Source organism: Ranitomeya variabilis, chromosome 2 (genome assembly GCF_051348905.1).
Source record: "Ranitomeya variabilis isolate aRanVar5 chromosome 2, aRanVar5.hap1, whole genome shotgun sequence".
NCBI lineage: Eukaryota > Metazoa > Chordata > Amphibia > Anura > Dendrobatidae > Ranitomeya > Ranitomeya variabilis.
The window spans coordinates 461440131-461464375 of NC_135233.1; the positions used below are offsets into that span (position 1 = coordinate 461440131).

General features: G+C 47.1%; 1 protein-coding gene across 3 annotated transcripts in view; it reads right to left on the bottom strand.

The window, feature by feature from the left end:
- LOC143806686 (transmembrane protein 272-like) overlaps positions 1-23814 on the bottom strand; it is a 36439-nt gene extending 12625 nt beyond the window's left edge. The window contains exons 1-3 of one of the 3 annotated variants that reach the window (XM_077287486.1): positions 23509-23814; positions 11248-11283; positions 513-560 (exon numbers count right to left, since the gene is read on the bottom strand). In XM_077287486.1, the coding sequence (XP_077143601.1) occupies positions 513-560; positions 11248-11272 (73 nt within the window). In that variant the 5' untranslated portion in view covers positions 11273-11283; positions 23509-23814. Of the gene's footprint in view, positions 1-512; positions 561-11247; positions 11284-23429 lie in introns of all 3 variants that reach the window. The other 2 variants (XM_077287488.1, XM_077287487.1) reach the window with 2 other exon arrangements.
- Between the last annotated feature and the right edge of the window lie 431 nt (positions 23815-24245).

The window sequence follows — 24245 nt, forward strand, 5'->3', positions numbered from 1 at the left end:
TTTGAGGGTGTGCACAGGTGTCTTTTTATAGTGATAACAAGTTTAAACAGGTGCCATTACTACAGGTAAGGAGTGGAGGAAAGAGGAGACTCTTAAAGAAGAAGTTACAGGTCTGTGAGAGCCAGAAATCTTGATTGTTTGTTTCTGACCAAATACTTATTTTCCACCATAAAATGCAAATAAAATGATAAAAAAACAGACAATGTGATTTTCTGGATTTTTTTTTTTCTCAGTTTGTCTCGCATAGTTGAGGTCTACCTATGATGTAAATTACAGACGCCTCTCATCTTTTTAAGTGGTGGAACTTGCACTATTGCTGACTGACTAAATACGTTTTTGCCCCACTGTATGTGTGTATATATATATATATATATATATATATATATATATATATATATATATATATATATATATATATATATATCTGAATATTTCTTGTAAAAAATGGAGATGATACTTTCTGCTGAAATTTGTGTCAACTTTTTAAGAAAACATTTTTTCTTTTAACTTACCCTTACATTCCATTTTTAGGGAAAACTTAGATGTCCCATGACTTCCTGCTGAAAAAATCAAAATAAACACTTTACAATCATTGAATTTCTAGCTGGCGTTCCAACACTTGGGCTTTGCTCCTTTTAGTGGATCGTGTTTGCAGAACGCAAACTATCAAAATAAATATTTTCCTTAGGAAGGAACGCATTTGTTCTGAGAGCTTCCTGTTATTCTAGGGAGGAAAGGTTCACATGGAGACGTGGGTCATTCCTGTGCCAGATATTTCACACCTAATGTTAAGTAGAATTTTACAAAGTTCAAATTCTTTCCACTTTCAATAATTCTCTAAAAGGGCTGTTCTCAGGTTTAAAAGTTCATTCTTAAAGGGGTGTTCTAAAGTCAAAAAGGTATCCCCTATCCAAGTGATAGGGGATAACTTTACAATCGATGAAGGTCCAACCACTGATCCTGAAAACTTGGGCTCTGAATGGAGCAGAGGTCAGTCAAGCACGCTGCCGCTATATCTTGGCAATCTCTGGCGCCCACATTATGTATAAATGGAGCAGTAGTGCACTTGACCGAACTCTGCGCCATTAAGCTGGGGTTGTTAAGATCCCAGGTTCTCGGGATCAGTGTGGGCCACAGAGGTTGAATCTCCAGCGATCAAAAGTTTTCCACCCAATCCTTTCATAGGACAGTGTACCCCAACTCCAGTCCTCTAGAGCCACCAATGGATCATGTTTTCAGTGTCATGACTCTATTGTCAGGTGTCCTGGGACCAAGGGATCCTTTCCTGTCCCTAATGCTAGGGGTGCCCTAGCTCGCCCTGTTTCCCGAATTACTTCTGATGGTGAAGATGCCAGGGCCAAGTACCTTGCCTTATCTGCTGAATCTGCCCTCAGTCTGTACCCTTCCCCCATCCAGGGAAGAGGAGAGTAGTAGAGTACTGTAATACTCCAACCAGACTAACAAGGTAATACGAACAGGGATAAAGGAAAATACTAATCATGCAAATATACTCACATAAACAACAGAGGTAAACACTGAAGAGTGGAGGATGGGGAAAAACCAAAGTAGGAGAAGAATGGGATTAGCACACACCCAAAACCTAGCAACAGTCTCAGATAAATCCATCAAACGCCTTCTCAAACAACAACCACAAACCACCATCTTCTAACCATGCAGCATAAGCTTGTTCTGAAAATGAGTGCTAGCTAGGGCCCAAAATATATAGGAGAGGGGAGTCGCTAACATTGAATAGCTGAGAGCCTTAATGCAGTAAAGCTTCTGGATTGCCCCCACATAAGGGCAGTGGGGTACTCGGTACCGGGTCCTTCGGTTCGGGGGATGTCACGGTGGCCCGAAACGGTCCATGGCCCTTTGAGGGACGTCCAATAAAGAGAAGAGTTTTTATGGTTTTGGGAAAGGTCTTTAAAGGGGTAGTTCATGACGCCACCTGTGGTAATCGGTCAGGGTGACCGACGCTGCTTAGGGGTCCACTGGGGGTGATGTGATGGCAGCTAGATGGTATACCTTCCCACAGGTGAAGTGTATCCCCAGGGCTTCCCAGAGGTGTAGGTGGTGATGGTGGATGGTATAAGGGTCAGTCAAGAACGAGGACACAAGGTTGCAGTCTCTTTACCTTTACTGAAGACTTCAGCATCCACAGTCCAGGGCACAGATCACAGGGTAGGCAGAGTCCGGCCGGTCTGAAGGCAAATCCAGAGTCCCCTTATCCAGGTGGAAATCAGTAGCCTTCCACTAGCGCCTGTGTGTTGTAGTACCTCCCTGCTGAGCTTCTCAGTAAGGTCCTCACAACTGTTCTAGATGTTATGTCTTCCTCTCTGTCCCCCAGATGGTGTGGATAGGGCAAACCCGTATGACTGATGGCCTGAGGCTTGTTTATAGGGACCCTAGAGACGCCCCGACCCCCACAAGTTGCCACCGTGTCTCCTAGGTATTAAGGTCGGGCAGCCAACTTGGAATTGACTGTCCTGCCGGTCTCTGGAGCAAGGCTTGGAGATGGTTGCTCCCTCGGTGTTCCGGCCACCGGCTACGCGCCTCAGAAGGAGGCAGCCTATTACAGGGCAGAACTCCTTCTGGTGTTATCTCCTTGTGCTATGACTTCGTTTCTCACCCTCTACAACACAATTCTCTTCGTGTCCTTTCTTAGGATGCTGCCACACGTGGGGCAGGCGCAGCTCCGTGTCTTTCTGTCTTGCTAGGCTTCTAACAGGATCCCACCCCTGTCAGGGACCCTCTGTCTGCAGCTCCGATGTTCCTCCTTTCCCCCTGTCTGCCTGACAGGTGTTGCCTAGGCAAAGCCCAGTCATCTTCTCTCTAACTTTCTATCTAGCCCACCAGTGGTCTGGAGTGTGAAGTGTGGTGTATGGTTTGTGATACCTGGTAGGAAGATCTCCTTTATTGCCATCAGATGCAATATCACTCCCCCTGGTGGAAGAACGACATTACTGCAACGACCAGGACCAAGAGCTCTCAATTGAGCAGATTAACCCCCGCACTGCTAAAAGAAACGTTTAATATGAAGGTGAAGTGCTTATACACAGTGAAGGAGTAGGAGAAATCAGACACGGCGGTTTTCTGGCTCCTCCCTGGAGTCTGGAGTTGAGGAACACTGGGATAGTAGATAATTCTTAAAGGGGTGTTCTAAAGTTAACTTTTGAACATTAATCAATAGTATAATATGTACTGGTCACATATTATCCTGTATATATCATGTTCTGCACATAATATTGATAATATCTTTTGATAAATTGTACATTTTTTATACATTTTTTTTTATCATGTCTGCAAACTACAGTAGATCGTTTCATCTTATTTTTGCACATGTCAATTTATTTAGTCTTGCATCTTCAAATCTGCTATTAGATAGGCACTAATACTGCATACATAATTCTGGCAAAAATCAGAATCGTGCTGAAGAAAAAAGGAGATTTTTGTGTACTCACCGTAAAATCTTTTTCTTCGAGCCAATCATCGGGGGACACAGGACCATGGGTATTATGCTGCTTGCCACTAGGAGGGCACTAAGTACACACAAAGCGTTAACTCCTCCTGTGCAGTATACACCCCTTGACTGGCCAGTAACGACTCAGTTCGGTAGTAAAGCAGTAGGAGTATAAGAAAACCAAGAAGCACCGACCGACCGAGTCAAATGCGCCCTAATCCCTGCTGGGACAGGGGTGTTCCTGACGCGGTAGGATTCCTGAATAGTGGAGCTAATCCACATGGCTAGAGTGGCCTTTGAGGCGGGTAGACCTTTCCTATGTCCCTCCAGAAGCACAAACAGGACATCCGACTTACGGAAGGGAGCCGTGCGAGATATGTACCGCCGAAGAGCTCTAACCACATCCAGAGTATGGAGCGCTTTCTCAATGCGATGGGTTGGTGCCGGACAGACAATGTCCTCATTTAGATGAAAGGAGGAAACGGCTTTAGGTAGGAAAGAGGGAGAGGTTCTCAAAACTACCTTGTCTGGGTGAAAAATCAGGAAAGGGGGTCGGCAAGAGAGAGCCGCCAACTCAGAAACTCTCCTGATTGACGTAATCGCCACGAGAAAGACCACCTTCCAAGAAAGAAGGGTGAGAGAGATGTCCTGCAATGGTTCGAAAAGGGCCTCCTGAAGAACTCCGAGAACCAATTTAAGATCCCATGAAGCCAAAGACATTCTATAGGGAGGGACCACCCGGGAGACTCCTTAGATGAACGTCTTAACTGGCAGTCTGGAAGTGATCTTTCGTTGGAATAGAACAGACAATGCAGACACTTGTCCCTTGAGCGAGCTTAGGGCAAGGCCTGACTTTAAACCTGATTGGAGAAACTCCAGAATGGACGGAATGGAAAAAACCAGAGGAGAACGTCCATGGGCATTGCACCATGAAAAGAAGATGCGCCAGGTGCAATGATAAATGCGCATGGATACGGGTTTCCTTGCGCGAATCATGGTAGAAGAAACCCCTGGAGAGAATCCGGCTTGGGCTAAAATCCAGGATTCAACAGCCACACCGTCAAAGACAGGGCCCTGGAGTTCTGGTGGCAAAACAGGCCCTGTGAGAGAAGATCCATGCGATCTGGAAGCCGCAAGGGAATGTCGGCGACCATTTGGACGAGTTCCACGTACCATGCTCGGCGCGGCCAGTCCGGCGCGACGAGGATCACCGGTCTCCCCTCTGCCCTGATCTTCTTGATGACTCTCGGGAGCAGAGGAAGAGGCGGAAATATGTATGGCAGCTGGAACCGATGCCACGGCAGGATCAGAGCATTTGCCCCAATGGCGCAAGGATCGCGGAATGAACTAGGGAACCTGGTTGTTGAGCCTCGAGGCCATGAGATCCACATCCGGCGTCCCTCAGCGAAGACAAATCTGCTTGAAGACTTCCGGATGGAGGGACCACTCGCCCGAGGCAAGACCTTGGCGACTGAGGAAGTCCGCTTCCCAATTCTCCACATCCGGTATGTGGATCGCTGAGATGAGCGAGTGATTGGTCTCGGCCCAGCGCAGGATGTGGGAGACTTCGAGCATGGCTGCCCTGCTGCGGGTTCCCCCTTGCCGGTTGATATACGTCACGGATGTGGCATTGTCTGATTGGATTCTGATGGGATGGCCTGCGAGAAGGTGGTGACAGTTGCGTAAGGCAAGTGTGATCGCTCGAATCTCCAAAATATTGATTGGAAGACGCGACTCTCTTGTGGACCAACGACCCTATGCTGTGTGGTGATTTAAAACTGCGCCCCAGCACAAAAAGGCTGGCATCGGTGCACACCACTAACAAGCGCACTGGGAGAAAGGACTTCCCTTTGTTCAGGGAGGACTGTAGCATCCACCACCTGAGGGTCTGCCTGACCTGTGGGGACAGGCGAAAATGACGGTCGAGGGAAAACGGACTCCTGTCCCAGGCTAACAGCAGCGCCTGTTGCGGCTTCCATCGCCGCAACCATTTTCCCGAGGATGTGCATTGCGAAGCGAATGGAGTGAGGGACTGGGCGGGAGAGCTTGCGCGCTCCCTGTTGTAAGGACAAGACCTTCTCTGGAGGGAGACTAACCCGCGGGAAGAGTCCAAAATCATGCCCAGGAAGCAGATTTGCTGAGCCGGCACTGGAGATTATTTCTCGAAGTTGATTTTCCAACCCAGGCAAGAAAGAGAATCCACAGTGATAGGCCGGGGTCACACTGGTGCGAGATACGGCCGAGTCTCGCTGGTTAAAAGCAAGCTGTGGCACCGGCACTCCGGAGCGGAGCGTGCAGCTCCATGTATTGCTATGCAGCTGCACGCTCCGCTCCGGAGTGCAGGTGCCACAGCTTGCTTTTAACCAGCGAGACTCGGCCGTATCTCGCAGTAGTGTGACCCCGGCCATACTTACAGACTCCTCACAGGCAGAATGGGACGGACCCTTGATTAATAGGTCATCCAGATAAGGCAGAACTACCACTTCCCGAGCGTGAAGAATGGCCATGACGGCCGCAATGACCTTCGTGAAGACTCTGCGGGCGGTGGCGAGTCCGAAGGGCAAGGCCACAAACTGGAAGTGTTCTTCTTGGACTGCGAAGTACAGGAACTGCTGATGAGAGGGAAAAATTGGAATATGTAGATTTGTATCCCTGATGTCTATGGATGCAAAGAACTCTCCTTTTTCCAGGGACGCGACAACGGAACGGAGCGAGTCCATCCTGAAGTGTCAGACCCACACGAACTTGTTCAGCAGTTTGAGGTCCAGCATGGGCCGTAGAGTCCCGTCCTTCTTTGGGACCACGAATAGGTTGGAGTAAAACCCCTTGAACCATTGGTCTCGAGGAACCGGAGCGATGACACCGTCCCTTTGAAGCGCCTGTATGGCCTGAAGAAGATGTGACGCCCTTGATTTGGGGGGAGAAGACTGGAAGAAGCGCGGAGGGGGATGGAAGAAAACTCGATTTTGTATCCGGAAGACAAGAGCTCTCTGACCCACTCGTCGTGAACGACCGAGAGCCAATTTTGACGTAACGAAAGAAGGTGTCCGCCTACTTTGTCGGTGTCCGCCAGACACGTCGACGAGTCATTGTGTAGAAGGTTTAAGGGATGCGGATGCCTTAGGGCCAGAAGGTCTCGGTCCGGGTTTCCAGGAACGGTTTGGTCTGTATGAGACCTGGGGAGTTCTGCTTTCCCGCTGTCCCGAACCAGGAAAAGAAGAGGACCAACTGGAATTGTTACGAAAGGACCGAAATTGAAACTGCTGTTGATTCCGAAAAGGCCGGGCAGGTTTTTGCTGGGGAAGAAATTTACTCTTCCCTCCGGTAGCGTCAGAAATGATTTGGTCTAGTTTCTCCCCAAATAAACGGCCAGTTTGGTAAGGTAAAGAACTCAGCGACTTTTTAGAAGCAGAATCTGCTCGCCAATCGCAGAGCCATAAGGCCCTCCTGATAGAAATTGCGTTTGCAGCCTCTTGTGCTGCGCAATTAGCCGCATCGAAGCGTGAACTACGAAATCTCCGGCCTGACCTATCTGGTTAGCTAGTCTGGCTGCCTCTGGGGAAAGATTACTGTCATGGACGGTAGAGGTTAACATCTCTGCCCAGGCCACCATTGCATTAGCCACTTAGGTAGCGGCAAAAGATGGAAGGAGAGCTGCTCCTGAGGCCTCAATGACTGAGCGAGTCAGGTCGTCAATTTGATGGTCAGAAGCATTTTTGACTGATGAACCGTCGGACAGAGATAAGACTGTTTTGGATGCGAGTCGCGATACGGCAGGATCCACAGAAGGAGGAGAGAGAAGCAACTCCTTCACCAGATCCTTGGAGAAAGGATATTTAGCTTCCGTGGCTTTTCGAGCCGTAAATCGCTTCTCCGGGTGTTCCCTGTGTTTTTGGACAATGTCCTGAAACTCAGGGTGATTAGCAAATACCTTTTGAACGTGTTTAGTCTTTTTAAAAGACACAACGTGTTCCTGAGTGGATACCGATTCCTCATCCACCATTAGTGTTTTGTTGACTGCCTCAATAAGGGAGTCAAGTGTCTCCTGACCGATAGAGGAGTCTTGGGTTAAAGATTCCTCCGACTCGTATTCTAAGTCATGTACGCTGCGACCCTCAGGAGTGCGAGAAGATGAGCTCACAGATGCTGAAGCTCCTGCATGGATGGGAGATGAGGGAAGGGTTCTTTTTCTGGCACCCCGAGAGTCCCGTAGTACGGTACGCCCCCTGTGGTCGGACGGCCCAGCACCGTAGCCAGATTCCGTTGCAGCCGACAGAGGTGACTTCTGGCTTAAGGAGGACCCCCGTAAAGAGTCCAATGCCTTGACCAAGGAATCCATTGAACGTGACAAGGACGCGGCCCACTCAGGAGGGTTAGGCTTGGCGGGGTCGGTGGGGACATTGGAGGTGGCGGCAGAAGGCGGCTGCGCACAGGCCGGGTCACAGTTCTGGCAAAAAGGGGTATTGTGGACACGTGGCAACACAGAATTGCAAGTGGCACATGAAGTGAAAAGCACAGTGTGCTTTTTATTGCCCCTTTTTGCCTCCTTAGATTGAGACATAGTGTATGTCTATTCTCCAGTAAACTGCTAATAGCAGGGCTATGGGTGTAGAGAAGGGGTTAAGCTTTTCCCTATGGAGTGGAGCAGCTTACCCACGGTCCTGTGCTGGTGTCCCCAGGAAGGAAGAGAGGGAAGTAGCGTTTTCGGCTGTATTTCCCTGCAGCAGTGGAGTCCCAAGATGGTGCCGAGATTTGCAGGGCTCTTCTCGTTCTGAACGAGAAGCGCCTGAGTAGTGGGCGGGGCTCCGGCGGTGGGCGGGATTTTTGAATTGTGGCCTAGTCCAGCTGAAGAAGCCGGGGACTAAATTAGTGGAGCCGGCCAGCGGAGCGCGCAGGCGGTCGCGACACCGCGCCTAACGATCTCCGCTGGCATCTAGCCAGTGCGGTACCTCTCCCCAGGGACCCGGACCGCACCTTCCCACGCCAGCAGCGTGAGGAAGGGTAGTACTCACCGAGGAGGGAGCCACCTCCAGCTCAATCGATCCTCCCTATGCTGGGGGACGGAGAGCGTCCAGATGTGTGCTTGCCGCAGGGGACTTACAGCTGTGCCTGCCGCAGGGGACTTGGATGTGCCTGCCGCAGGGGGCTTACGGCTACTGTGGAGACTACATGACGCCAACAGGTGAGGGCTTAATTGCGGAGGAGCCCGGGAGATGCACATAAGAGGTATACTCTATGTGCTCGCCATCTTACAGGGGGGAGATCGGGACCGTATAGGAACCGTCGCCCTAGCGTAGATTAGGTGTGCCCCAGTTGTCGCAGGAAAGGTACGGGGAGGCATACTCGCCGTGCTTGCCTGTTGATGGTTCGGGGGAGAGCGGACCCTGAAAAGGAATCTGTCGCCCCCTTCACTACGTTATCTTAAAAAACAAAAATTTACAGAAAAAATAAAAATAAAATAAAAAACGTTGGGGTCTGAGAACAGACCCAAGTGCCTCCTACAGACACTAAGCAAGAACTGGGTCGTTACTGGCCAGTCAAGGGGTGTATACTGTAGAGGAGGAGGAGTTAACTCTTTGTGTTTACTTAGTGTCCTCCTAGTGGCAAGCAGCATAACACCCATGGTCCTGTGTCCCCCAATGAGGCATAGGCGAAATGGCAAATTAATTCAACTAATTGAGCCGCAGTAAACAGTGCTATAAAATGTATAGTTTTCATACCCTATGGCGGACACAATATAAAAAATTATGGCTTTCAGAATATGGCCCCAAATTTTTTTTTAAAATAGACTGCCGGGATATTTATTTTGCAAAGGATTATTAAAAGACCACCTCAATTAGTGTACGGCCAGACAGTGTGGCTTAAACTTAACCCGACATGATGGCCAATTGGTGCTTGATTTTGCTTTGCAATTGTGCAGCCAATAGCCCACCCTGGGTGGACAGAACTTCGACAGAGCGGCCACTACACCATTTGGCCCTACCCTCAAAAAGAACCCATCAACAGGTAAAAATGTATAATTTTTTAAATTTATGTCATTCCCTTTGCTGTATTAAGTAATATATTCTATTTTTCTTTTTTTTTTTTTTTTTTTAAAGCCGCCATTTGGTTTCAGAGATATGGGCCTATTTATTCAGTGCCGATTTGTATGGTCTTTACAAAAGGGTATAGTTGAGTTAATCCCTTTCCTGAAAATACTGATCTACTTAAGGGCAGGTGTAGATCACCGTTTTCTCCACATCCAAGAAAATTGGTTTGATTATGCTAATTCGCCCGTATCCGAGGAAAAATAAAGTCATATGTGTGGTCCCATAGAATAACATGGGTACAAGTGTTATCAGCCAAAACCACGGATAGCACTCATCTGAGTTACACGTCCTAAAATTGTAAAATTTTATGTAACACGTAAACGCAAACAACTTTTCAGGACATGTCACAAAACCTATCTCTTCTTTGAAGAGCACAAAACCTAAATCCCAACATTCTCCGAAGCACTTTAGTCTGGGTCAGCTTACCAATTATGTGCTGTTTGGAGAAGCAGGAAAGAAGTTTTTAAGTTGGCCATATGCCAAAAAAATAAACAGGGGCGCACATAACTGGGAATTTTCGTTTTTTTTTATTTTTATTTTTTACACCCGCCACAGCAAGAATGACCATTTTAGGAGGGGAGCAGGACTTCCCAACCTTATCGATATCACTATAGCTATACAAGTTCTACTTTTAGCATTTTTTAATCGGGTGAAATCAACCATTCTAAACCCCTTGGGGCTTCATGGTGTGAAGTGTAAGTGTCACGGATAGTTTGGCTTAAAGGCTCTACGACGCACATCTAGATCTGAAGGATCGCAGGGACACAGCAGGAACCAAGAAGGTACTTACAGGGGTTTTCTCATTGTTATCGTTATTGTAAAGCAAACTTTGCAACTTTTTATTAAAAATCCATTCCATGCTCAAGAATGTTAATTTTATTGTATACTGCTTGTTGTCTAGGATACCTGCCACCTCCGTCCTCTATCAGCGGTGGCCAGTTTTCTAGGCAAGGAGTGCGCTATTGCAGGCTCTTTTTTAAGTCAGAAGTATTGCGGGGAAGCTGGCTGGATCCAGACATGGGTGGGCAAACAGTTCAGGAAAGCAACTCCTCTCGTTAAGTTAGGAGGTCAAAGGGCGGTGCGCTTGTGAATATATACAGATCCTTATTTAACAGTTGGTATTCGAGAAACCTTTGATCCCGGTGGTTCAAAGCCTTAGATGCGAAGGAGAATAGTCATGATGGCATCTGAACAGCTTGACAAAGAAGAGTGTTCCCTCTGTCAGTCCACTGATGGGTCGCAGTAGCAACCGAAGGAGACCTAACAAAGTCTATTTGCCACTAGTATCTGCCTATTAAGGCGCAGTCAGGCGGGTGTATAAATCGGAACGAGATTGGAAGACAGTGCAAGGACTGGCCGGCGGCTCTCCCTACCCAAGGATGACAGCTTCATGCATTTCTATGCAGCTGTCACATTCGGGTGGGTTGAGCCGCCGGTCAGTCCGTGTACTGTTCCGATTTATAAAGCAGTCTGACTGCGGTCTTAGAATGGTAATAGCTATTGGAGAATTGTCTTTCAGTTATTTAAAAAGAAAGAAATCCATTGTTTATTTAGAATTATGCAGTGAAAACATTAGAGTTTGGCTGAATGCCTAGGTCCCATGACAAGCATTCATATAAGGCAGGGCTATGGTAAACTTCAATTAATGTTTACTTCTTAGGATAGAATTTAATATAAGAAGTAAACATTATTACTCACCCGATGTGGCTGTAATTTCCCCCATCTCAGCGTCTCCTGAAATACAGAAAAGCAGGTTTAAACATTAGCGCAAAACAGAAGAAATGATAGAACATACTTGTCTTCATTATTTTGCCAAAAATTGAAAACAGTTTTACAATTGTAAAATACAAGGATGGCTGGATTCCACAATCCTGAAGCAAAACATTCTGGGGAAATGTCAGATGAACACACCTTGGTTCTGTCCACAGTTCAGCTGGAGGAACAGAAGGGTGCGGCTTATCAGGGAGTAGGTTATCTTTGTTCACAAGGAGGGGAAGTAAAACAAAATCCAGGAACAGGGAAATATCATGCAATAGGTTGGAAACTTAAAAGTTAGAAAAAAGTTATCTTTAAAAAAAGAAAAAAATATATATTTAAAGGGAGTTTCAATTATTTTAAGGTCCCGCTCACAGGAACGTACAACCCATCTGGGCCCATTTAATTCTATGGGGCAGTGCGATGTGTGATGGTGCGAGTGGCTCCCCAAACTGGCTCGCACACACCCATTCAAGTCTACGGATGTGTGTAAAACATCGGACTGCACTCAGATGTCATCCGAGTGCAGTCCAATTTATGTGGACTGTTGTGAATTCTGTTCTCGAACTCCCCCTGTGGTTGTGAATGGTACTTCGGCGAGTTCTGTCCATGGACTCCCTCTGGTGGCTGTGAATGGAGCTGCTGGTTCTGAGGTTCCTTCCCCAGCTGACATCGTTTAGGCCTTGGCTGGCTGCTCTATTTAACTCCACTCAGATCGTTACCTGATGCCAGCTGTCAATGTCCTAGTACTGGTTCAGTTCTCTTGGATCTTTCAGATGACCTGTCTACTTCAGCAAAAGCTAAGTCCCTGCTAGCTTATTTGTTACCTTTGTTTTTGTCCAGCTTGCTATCATGATTTTTTAGCTGGAAGCTCTGGGATGCAGAGTGGCACCACCGCGCCGTGAGTCGGTGCGGTGGTTTCTTTTGCACACTCTGCGTGGTTTTTTGTTAGTTTTTATGCTGACCGCAAAGAAACCTTTTCTATCCTCAGTCTGTTTAGTTAAGCCTGGCCTCCTTTGCTGAAACCTGTTTCATTCCTGTGTTTGTGACTTCCATCTTAACTCACAGTCAATATGTGTGGGGGGCTGCCTATTTCTTTGGGGAATTTCTCTGAGGCAAGTTAGGCTGTATTTTCTATCTTTAGGGGTAGTTAGCTCTTAGGCTGTGAAGAGGCGTCTAGGCAGAGTCAGGAACGCTCCACGGCTATTTCTAGTTGTTGTGGTAGGATTAGGGGTTGCGGTCAGCAGAGCTCCCACTTCCCAGAGCTCGTCCTGTATTGCTAGTTTGCTCATCTGGTTATTTCTAGTGCTCCTAACCACTAGCTCATCATAACAGTACAGCTGGCCCGTAAAGTGTTAATGCATCTCAATAGAGGGATAAGAGAAGTTCTGAGACCATTTTTTTTTTTTTTTCCTCTGCAGCGTGTTTTGTATCTCTTTTCCCCTAGATCTCTGGGTGGTTCAGGACACAGGTGTAGATATGGACATTCAAGGTCTGTCCTCTTGTGTGGATCAACTCACTGCAAGGGTACAAGGCATTCAAGATTATGTAGTTCAGAACCCGATGTTAGAACCCAGAATTCCAATTCCTGATTTGTTTTCTGGGGATAGATCTAAGTTCCTGAATTTCAAAAATAATTGTAGATTGTTTTTTGCTTTGAAACCCCACTCCTCTAGTGACCCCATTCAGCAAGTAAAAATCATTATTTCTTTGCTACGTGGCGACCCTCAAGACTGGGCATTTTCCCTTGCGCCAGGAGATCCTGCATTGCGTAATGTAGATGCGTTTTTTCTGGCACTTGGATTGCTTTATGATGAACCAGATTCAGTGAATCAGGCAGAGAAAATTCTGCTGGCTTTGTGTCAGGGTCAGGATGAAGCGGAGGTATATTGTCAGAAGTTTAGAAAGTGGTCTGTGCTTACTCAGTGGAATGAGTGTGCCCTGGCTGCAATTTTCAGAAAGGGTCTTTCTGAAGCCCTTAAGGATGTTATGGTGGGATTCCCCACGCCTGTTGGTCTGAATGTCCTTGGCCATTCAGATCGATCGACGCTTACGTGAGCGCAAAAAAGTGCATCATTTGGCGGTGTTTTCTGAGCAGAGGCCTGAGCCTATGCAATGTGACAGGACCTTGACCAGAGCTGAACGGCAAGAGTACAGACGTCAGAATGGGCTGTGTTTTTACTGTGGTGACTCCACTCATGCTATTTCTGATTGTCCTAAGCACAATAAACGGTCCGCTAGGTCTGTCACCATTGGTACGGTACAGCCAAAATTTCTTTTGTCCGTTACTCTGATTTGCTCTTTGTCGTCCTATTCTGTTAAGGCATTTGTGGATTCAGGCGCTGCCCTGAATTTGATGGACTTGGAGTTTGCCAGGCGCTGTGGTTTTTTCTTGGAGCCCTTACAGTATCCTATTCCATTGAGAGGAATTGATGCTACACCTTTGGCCAAGAATAAGCCTCAGTACTGGACTCAATTGACCATGTGCATGGCTCCTGCACATCAGGAGGATATTCGCTTTTTGGTGTTGCATAATCTGCATGATGTGGTCGTTTCGGGTTTGCCATGGCTACAGGTCCATAATCCTGTATTGGATTGGAAATCAATGTCTGTATCCAGTTGGGGTTGTCAAGGGGTACATGGGGATGTCCCATTGTTGTTTATTTTGTCTTCCCATCCTTCTGAAGTCCCTGAGTTCTTGTCAGATTACCGGGATGTATTTGATGAGCCCAAATCCAGTGCCCTACCTCCTCATAGGGATTGCGATTGTGCTATTAATTTGATTCCTGGTAGTAAGTTTCCGAAGGGCCGACTGTTCAATTTATCTGTGCCAGAACACGCTGCAATGCGGAGTTATATAAAGGAGTCCTTGGAGAAAGGGCATATTTGCCCGTCGTCGTCACCATTGGGAGCAGGGTTCTTTTTTGTGGCCAAGAAGGATGGTTCTCTGAGACCTTGTATAGATTACTGCCTTCTCAATAAAATCACCGTCAAATTTCAGTACCCTTTGCCGCTACTGTCTGATTTGTTTGCTCGGATTAAGGGGGCTTGCTGGTTCACCAAGATAGATCTTCGAGGGGCGTATAATCTTGTGCGTATTAAACGGGGCGACGAATGGAAAACAGCATTTAATACGCCCGAGGGCCATTTTGAGTACTTGGTGATGCCATTCGGGCTTTCTAATGCTCCGTGTTTCAGTCCTTTATGCATGACATCTTCCGAAAGTACCTGGATAGTTTCATGATTGTATATTTGGATGATATTTTGGTCTTTTCGGATGATTGGGAGTCTCATGTGAAGCAGGTCAGAATGGTGTTCCAGGTTCTTCGTGCTAATTCCTTGTTTGTGAAGGGGTCTAAATGTCTCTTTGGAGTTCAGAAGGTTTCATTTTTGGGCTTCATTTTTTCCCCTTCTACTATCGAGATGGACCCTGTTAAAGTTCAGGCCATTTATGATTGGACTCAGCCTACTTCTGTGAAGAGCCTTCAGAAATTCCTGGGCTTTGCTAATTTTTACCGTCGCTTCATCGCTAATTTTTCTAGTGTTGTTAAACCATTGACTATTTGACCAAGAAAGGTGCGGATGTGGTCAATTGGTCCTCTGCGGCCGTTGAGGCTTTTCAGGAGCTGAAGCGTCGTTTTTCTTCTGCCCCTGTGTTGTGTCAGCCAGATGTTTCGCTCCCGTTTCAGGTCGAGGTGGATGCTTCTGAGATTGGAGCAGGGGCCGTTTTGTCTCAAAGAGGTTCTGATGGCTCTGTGATGAAACCATGTGCTTTCTTTTCTAGAAAGTTTTCGCCTGCTGAGCACAATTATGATGTGGGCAATCGAGAGTTGTTGGCTGTGAAGTGGGCGTTTGAGGAGTGGCGACATTGGCTTGAAGGAGCCAAGCATCGCGTGGTGGTCTTGACGGATCACCAGAATCTGACATCTCGAATCGGCCAAGCGATTGAATCCTAGACAGGCTCGATGGTCGCTGTTTTTCTCCCGCTTCAATTTTGTGGTTTCGTACCATCCGGGTTCTAAGAATGTGAAGGCTGATGCCCTTTCAAGGAGTTTTGTGCCTGATTCTCCGGGAGTTCCTGAGCCGGCTGGTATTCTCAAAGAGGAGGTAATTTTGTCTGCCATCTCCCCTGATTTGCGGCGGGTGCTGCAGGAGTTTCAGGCTGATAGACCTGACCATTGCCCAGCGGAGCTGTTTGTCCCTGATAGATGGACTAGTAGAGTTATCTCTGAGGTTCATTGTTCGGTGTTGGCTGGTCATCCTGGAATCTTTGGTACCAGAGATTTGGTGGCTAGATCCTTTTGGTGGCCTTCTTTGTCACGAGATGTGCGTTCTTTTGTGCAGTCCTGTGGGACTTGTGCTCGGGCTAAGCCCTGCTGTTCTCATGCCAGTGGGTTGCTTTTGCCCTTGCCGGTCCCGAAGAGGCCCTGGACGCATATTTCCATGGATTTTATTTCAGATCTCCCTGTCTCTCAGAGGATGTCAGTTATCTGGGTGGTTTGTGATCGCTTCTCTAAGATGGTCCATTTGGTATCTTTGCCTAAATTGCCTTCCTCCTCTGATTTGGTTCCATTGTTTTTCCAGCATGTGGTTCGTTTACATGGCATTCCGGAGAACATCGTGTCTGACAGAGGTTCCCAGTTTGTTTCAAGATTTTGGCGGTCCTTTTGTGCTAAGATGGGCATTGATTTGTCTTTTTCTTCAGCTTTCCATCCTCAGACAAATGGCCAAACCGAACGAACCAATCAGACTTTGGAAACATCTGAGATGCTTTGTTTCTGCTGATCAGGATGATTGGGTGTCCTTCTTGCCTTTGGCTGAGTTCGCCCTTAATAATCGGGCCAGCTCGGCCACTTTGGTTTTGCCTTTTTTCTGTAATTCTGGTTTCCACCCTCGTTTTTCTTCAGGGCAAGTTGAGCCTTCGGACTGTCCTGGTGTGGATTCTGTGGTGGACAGGTTGCAGCAAATTTGGACTCACGTAGTGGACAATTTGACATTGTCCCAGGAGAAGGCTCAACGTTTCGCTAACCGCTGTCGCTGTGTTGGTCCCCGACTTCATGTTGGGGATTTGGTTTGGTTGTCGTCTCGTTTTGTTCCTATGAAGGTTTCGTCTCCTAAGTTTAAGCCTCGTTTCATTGGTCCTTATAAGATTTCTGAAATTCTTAATCCTGTATCATTTCGTTTGGACCTTCCAGCTTCTTTCGCCATCCATAATGTGTTCCATAGGTCGTTGTTGCGGAGATATGTGGCTCCTATGGTTCCCTCCGTTGATCCTCCTGCCCCGGTGTTGGTTGAGGGGGAGTTGGAGTATGTGGTGGAGAAGATTTTGGATTCTCGTATTTCGAGACGGAAACTTCAGTACCTAGTCAAGTGGAAAGGTTATGGTCAGGAGGATAATTCCTGGGTGGTTGCCTCTGATGTTCATGCTGCCGATCTTGTTCGTGCCTTTCATTTGGCTCGTCCGGATCGGCCTGCAGGCTCTGGTGAGGGTTCGGTGACCCCTCCTCAAGGGGGGGGTACTGTTGTGAATTCTGTTCTCGAACTCCCCCCTGTGGTTGTGAATGGTACTTCGGCGTGTTCTGTCCATGGACTCCCTCTGGTGGCTGTGAATGGAGCTGCTGGTTCTGAGGTTCCTTCCCCAGCTGACATCGTTTAGGCCTTGGCTGGCTGCTCTATTTAACTCCACTCAGATCGTTACCTGATGCCAGCTGTCAATGTCCTAGTACTGGTTCAGTTCTCTTGGATCTTTCAGATGACCTGTCTACTTCAGCAAAAGCTAAGTCCCTGCTAGCTTATTTGTTACCTTTGTTTTTGTCCAGCTTGCTATCATGATTTTTTAGCTGGAAGCTCTGGGATGCAGAGTGGCACCACCGCGCCGTGAGTCGGTGCGGTGGTTTCTTTTGCACACTCTGCGTGGTTTTTTGTTAGTTTTTATGCTGACCGCAAAGAAACCTTTTCTATCCTCAGTCTGTTTAGTTAAGCCTGGCCTCCTTTGCTGAAACCTATTTCATTCCTGTGTTTGTGACTTCCATCTTAACTCACAGTCAATTTATGTGGGGGGCTGCCTATTTCTTTGGGGAATTTCTCTGAGGCAAGTTAGGCTGTATTTTCTATCTTTAGGGGTAGTTAGCTCTTAGGCTGTGAAGAGGCGTCTAGGCAGAGTCAGGAACGCTCCACGGCTATTTCTAGTTGTTGTGATAGGATTAGAGGTTGCGGTCAGCAGAGCTCCCACTTGCCAGAGCTCGTCCTGTATTGCTAGTTTGCTCATCTGGTCATTTCTTGTGCTCCTAACCACTAGCTCATCATAACAGTGGACACAGACAATGGAGAAGATGGAGAAATTAAGTTCTCCATCTTCTCACCTGTGCTATGATTCTCAGCTGAGTGAATCAGTTGGCTCATACTCTGATCAGATTCATTACCATAATCGATCAGATTCTCTGGGAAGAGAGAATAAATGCTAGTATGAGTTAGTGAGTTATGAGCTAGTGAGTATGGGCCCAGGAAGGGGCAGTTTTGGCAATCTAAACCGGCCACATCATATAATAGTAGCTGCAAATTGTCATTTTTTCTTATTTCTTCCCTCTGTTGCAGAGAAATTAGTTTGTAAAGATTAGTTATAATTTACGTTAAATCCAAGGGGGTGTTATCAGAGAATCTCTTTTTTTTTTCGGGGGGGGGGGGGGGGGGGGGCGGCAGTTTCCTTTTTCCACTCCATGTCGTAGACCAATCATGAGCATGAAGCATCATACAGAGAAAAAAAAGAACAAGCCCCAAGATAAACTTAGAGCAGGCTTTCAGCTGGGTAAGGCCTCTTTCACACTTCAGTCTTTCAGCTCCCGACACAGTCCGCCGTTTTTTGAGAATGCAGGAAACTGCATTTTCCCATAGACTTGTATTAGCGACGGATTGTGACGGGTAGCCATCCGTTTCATCCGTCTTTCACTGGATCCTGCATAAAAAAACGGTCCGTCGGGCAGAGAAAACATTCAGAGGAACGTTTTTTCTGCACGTCGGAAAATCGGTCAGCGACGCATCCTGCGCTGTCCGTCACTGGCTACAATAGTAGCCTATGGGTGCTGGCTGTGAAAAGCAGGAATCCAGCAACGGGTCCCTCCTTTTCAAAGAGAGCATGCATGGAAGAATTTCCCGTCAGGGAAATTCTCTCTCGCTCGCTCGCTTTCTCTTTTTTCTATTGATGCTGCCTATGCAGCATCAATAGTAACAAGATAGAATGTGAAAAATAATTTTAAAAAAAATCGCAATATCCTCACCTACCGGCGTTCCCGCGCAGCGATGCTCCGGGCAGCTAGCGTTCATAGTAATACATTGCGAAATCTCACGAGAAGTCGCGGTCTCGCGAGACCACGACTTCTCGCGAGATTTCGCAATGTAGTACTAGGAACGCTAGCTGCCGGGAGCATCGCTGCGCGGGACGCCGGTAGGTGAGAATACTGTGATTTTTTTATTTTTTTTTAACCTGGTTTGTGTTGTGTATGTGTTTTCGCAGCGGAAAACCGCTGCGAACACACATACACAACAGGTGCAAATAGCCTCGACGGGTCCGTCAGAAACACGGGCCCCGTGCCCACGTTTTCCACAATCTGCACAGGATCCGTCATTTCAACGTCTTGACGGATCCTGTGCAGATTTGGAAGACGGAAGTGTGAAAGTAGCCTAAGACATTAATAGCAGGCAGCCATTCTTTCAGCTACTGTGCAGGATAAAACTGAGTGGAGTGTGATTACAAACATTTCTGGCTTCCATCTCCCTGCAGTCAGTGTGGGTGAGGCAAAGTAGAGCTGAACTGAGTTGGATTACAAGCACAATTGCAGCTCTTCTCACAGCCCTGCCAGCTTGGCTGTACCCCTTTACCCCCCCATACTGCCTGCCTGACATGAAAGCTGGAAGTGGAGCGCATGGAAAATGTTAAAATATTTCCGGTTTCAAAAAAGAAATGTGCAACTTTGGCATGAATAAGAAAGACATTACATTATTGCAGCATTGTATCATTTTACTCTGGGATCCATGTTATGACATGGACATGACATGCTATGCCTGACATGCCAAGCTGAGCATACTTTTAAGCCTTGCAATGCTCCTCTGGGAAATAAGTAAATTGTCTCTTGAGAGAGGAAGAGGACTAGAACAAGACTAGACTAGACTAGACTAGATGGCATGAGAGTTCTAGTCCTCTTCCTCTCTGAAGTGACAATTTGAATGTTTTACTCAAACACCGCGCCATTTCTGAGAAAACCGGCCAAAAACTATACATCTCAGATGACTAGTCAGAAGTTGGTCCCAAGCAGCTTTTCCCTGCCCTGCTTCCATAGGGGTCTCGTCCTATTTATATAGTTCGGGCAGCATGAACCTACTGTCTGCTTCCCTTTAAAAAATATGTATTAAACTTTTCGGTTTAGTAAATAAAGATTAAAGGATTGTTCTATTTTTTTCTTTTCAGGAGTGCGCCGCTCCCTAGCCAGCCAACTTTCTGGTTACTTGTGAGAATGGGAACTCCTTCTTGAGTGACAGTTCAGGCCAGGAGGATCGCCGCACTACTTGGCTGGACTGTTCACACTCCCAATGATGCCACGTGAGGCATCATCAGAAACGAGTGGTGATAAGAAGAAGTGGGATTAGAAGCTAACAATCCACTCCAGCAAAAGCGGCCGGCTTCAGTGCAGCGCTTACAAGCTTGCTAGGAAATAGATTGTAAGTGCTCTGCATCTTCTAGACTGTAGAAATGGCAACACAAAATAATTTATATACATCGGAAAAAAAATTTTTAAAGTTTTTTTTCTACTTTATGACCAAATAAGATTGCAAACTTCTTGGAGAGAGCAAGCAAATTTGCAATTTACTAGTTATGAGAAAATCGTCTCCGTTCTCAAGTACGGAGAGAATTTTAATTCCCTGTATTGTTCACTACTCTATGATTAGGTTAGCAGCCACCTCTGAGAATTGACAGTCTCCTAGGTAAGGAGAGCAGCACCTACAAGCTGTTTGCCAAAGAGCTTGCAAGTGCTTCTCTGAAGCTGGCCAGATTAATGGGTGCAGAAAATCTGCAATATCATTAACTCACCAAAAGCTCATTGTGGGAACGTAGCCTTAAAGGAAAAAAAAAAAAGAAAGAAAAGCAGCCCCCTCCCCCACAAATGTATAGTGCTTTAAAAAAAAATTAATAAATAAAAATTGACACATATTTGATTCCACCTTATCAATAACAAAACTTTAAAACTATCATGTTATATTTTCCACAATGTGAACTCTCTAGATTAAAAAAATAATGGCAGAAATGTTGATGTTTTGTTAAGAAAAAAAAAAAAGACGGAGTGAAGAATGATCAAAAAGTAGCTTGTATCCCAAAATGGTATTGACGAAAACTTGTCCTGCAAAAAACAAGTCCTCATATAGTTACATTGTCAATAAAAATAATAACAATGTTATTGTTCTGGGAAAATACATATCAAAAATGCCAAAAAACGTATTGAGTGTGTATCACTAATTGTTTTCTTTCATGTGTGAAAACAACAAACCAAACGCCTTGATTTCCATCAGTATTGGGTCAGGGTGTCCGTTTTTTCCATAGGAGATTCATGAATTTTATTGTGCACAAAAAAAAGAAAAAAAAACAACTGATGGAGATTTCTCACGTTTCTCCTAGCAGTCACTAGGATGACGCACTGATGCCGTCAGTTTACTGTCCGAGGTTTCCAAACATCCATAGACTTGAATGTGGAATTTTGATTTATGACTTAGATAAAAAAATGGACGTCTGTTTTGTTTTTTTTTGCTGACACTCGGTACACAAAAAACAGGGATTTATGAACAGCCTCATAGACTATAACAGGTGCTAATTCTAGCCGTGAAAAATAAGGATAGAATGTTGATGTCAGGTGTAACAGAAAATCTACTATATAATTGTCTAAGGGTCACTTCCATCTTTCTGTCTGTCTTTCTGTCATGAAAATCCCAAGTCGCTGATTGGTCGCGGTCAAATAGCCATGACCAATCAGCGACGGGCACAGTGCGGCAGCGAAATGGCCGCTCCCTACTCCCCTGCCGTCAGTGCCCCCTCCATACGCCCCTCCAGTCAGCGCTCACACAGGGTTAATGGCAGCGTTAACGGATCGCGTTATGCCGCGGTGTAACGCACTCCGTTACCGCAGCTATTAACCCTGTGTGACCAACTTTTTACTATTGATGCTGTCTATGCAGCATCAATAGTAAAAAGATCTAATGTTAAAAATAATTTAAAAAAAAATTAAAAAATCATTATATACTCGCCTTCCATCGGACCCGGATCCAGTCCAGGCCTTTCCCGCTCCTCGCGATGGTCCGGTCCATGCATTGCGGTCTCGTGAGATGATGATGATGTAGAGGTCTCGCGAGACCGCTACGTCATCATCTCGCGAGACCGCAATGCACTCTTAGGACCGAAGCGTCACGAGGAGCATCGGTAAACACCTGGGCTGGATCCGGGGGCCAACGGAAGGTGAGTATATAACTATTTTTTATTTTAATTCTTTTTTTTAACAGGGATATGGTGCCCACATTGCTATATACTACGTGGGCTGTGTTATATACTGCGTGCACTGTGTTATATACTACATCTCTGTGCTACATACTATGTGGGCTGTGCTATATACTATGTGCGCTGTGCTATATACTATGTGCGCTGTGCTATATACTACGTGGCTGTGCTATATACTACGTGGCTGTGCTATATACTACGTGGGCTGTGCTATATACTACGTGGGCTGTGCTATATACTACGTGGGCTGTGTTATATACTACGTGGGCTCTGTTATACACTACATGGGCTGTGTTACACGCTACGTGGGCTGTGTTATATACTACGTGGGCTGTGTTATATACTAGGTGGGCTGTGTTATATACTACGTGGGCTGTGCTATATTTCTCTCATGTAACTGTGCATCATGAATCGTGGTATGTGTTAAAGACGGGGGCCCACTGAGACTCTTTCGCCCGGGGCCCTCAAAAACCTGGAGCCGGCCCTGGCTTCACTGATTGGTCACGCCCGGGCGTGACCAATCAGCGACAGTCGCAGTCTGCCCGCGAATTGGTGCGGAATTTGAACCACGCTTCGCTAATTGGTCGTGGCCGGCCGAATCCTGTGTATTCATTGCATTATTCTGAAAACTTCATAAATAAACTACATACATATTCTAGAATACCCGATGCGTTAGAATCGGGCCACCATCTAGTAAATGCTATAAAAGTTTGATGTTTACTTTATAGTCAAACAAACAGAAAACACAAACACAAGAAAGATAATACAAATATACAACTATCATACAGTAAACGTGTGACAAATGTGGGCTGAGAAAGAACGGTATCAGAGGCGGAGACTCTTCAAACGGCCAATCACGAGATTAAATGCCCAACAATCGTTTTGTGCAGCCAATCAGCGGTTGTCTACTGGCGGAAGAACATTCTATGCATGGAATGTTGGTTACTATGACTCCAGTGCATGTCAGCACATCACCGAACCGGAAAAGGCGCTGACGATAATGACGATTTTTAAAGGGGTTTTCCACTTTAACAAAACTCGTCCCCAAACACATCACCGCTGCAGCCAATCACTCAGCTAATAAAACTTGTTCCCAAAAACACATCACCGCTGCAGTCACTCACTCAGCTCAGTGGCTCTAATGATAGAGATAGCATGAACCACGGAGATCAGTGATTGGCTGCAGCGGTGACGTGCGCCGTTACCTGTGATGTCACCTCTGCAGCCAAAACACAGAGATGGGAACTAGGACTAAAAAGCGGCACTGGAGGTGGAGAGGGCGTTTGTTATATGTTTATATGCATAAAGGAGTTTGTGGACCACATTTGTTAGAGTGGAAAGCCCCTTTAGGACAGACTAAAAATAATCCCCCCCAAACATCTGCTCCGCTCATTCCCCAATGTTTGGCTCGTCCACAGAGGCCATGAGGTGGAGACGTGCGTGGAGGTCCAGCGGGCTCCGGCATCGGGCGGGATACTCAGCACTTCTCCCGGGAAACTTTCCCCGACCTTCAGAGCTGTGCACCGCATCACCGCCTGCACCGACCACTCCCCTGCAGAAAGTTTATCGCGACATCCAGGGCAGCCATCACCTGCGATATGACTGACGCCCGCGCTTCCCCACACACTGCGGCCGCGTCCTCCTTACACCCCGCGCTGCCCGGATCTCACCTTGTACACAGTCCGGTGTGCGGCGCGTCCTGCTGCCCGGGATCAGCCCGTCCTGGTGCCAGTGTGAGGAGGCACGACAGCCGCAGGCCCGGCCCTCCACTGCAGCACAGGAGGGCGGGCGGGGGCCGGAGGAATTTGGAAGCAGTTCAAGTTCTGTGGAGAGAAACAGCTGAATGTGGAGAGAGGAGCCGAGAGTGACGGGGCCGAGCACACTGACTGGCTGAGGTGGAGAGTGAGCCACTACAAATCCCAGCAATCCACCCAAGATCACAGCCCCCCATCCAGGTCACCTTCACCACAGATCACAGCCCCCCATCCAAATCACCACCACAGATCACAGCCCCCCATCCAGGTCACAGCCCCCCATCCAAATCACAGCCCCCCCATCCAGATCACAGCCCCCCATCCAAATCACCTCCACCACAGATCACAGCCCCCCATACAGGTCACAGCCCCCCATCCAGATCACCTCCACCACAGATCACAGCCCCCCATCCAAATCACCTCCACCACAGATCACAGCCCCCCCATACAGGTCACAGCCCCCCATCCAGATCACCTCCACCACAGATCACAGCCCCCCATCCAGGTCACAGCCCCCCATCCAAATCACAGCCCCCCCATCCAGATCACAGCCCCCCATCCAAATCACCTCCACCACAGATCACAGCCCCCCATACAGGTCACAGCCCCCCATCCAGATCACCTCCACCACAGATCACAGCCCCCCATCCAAA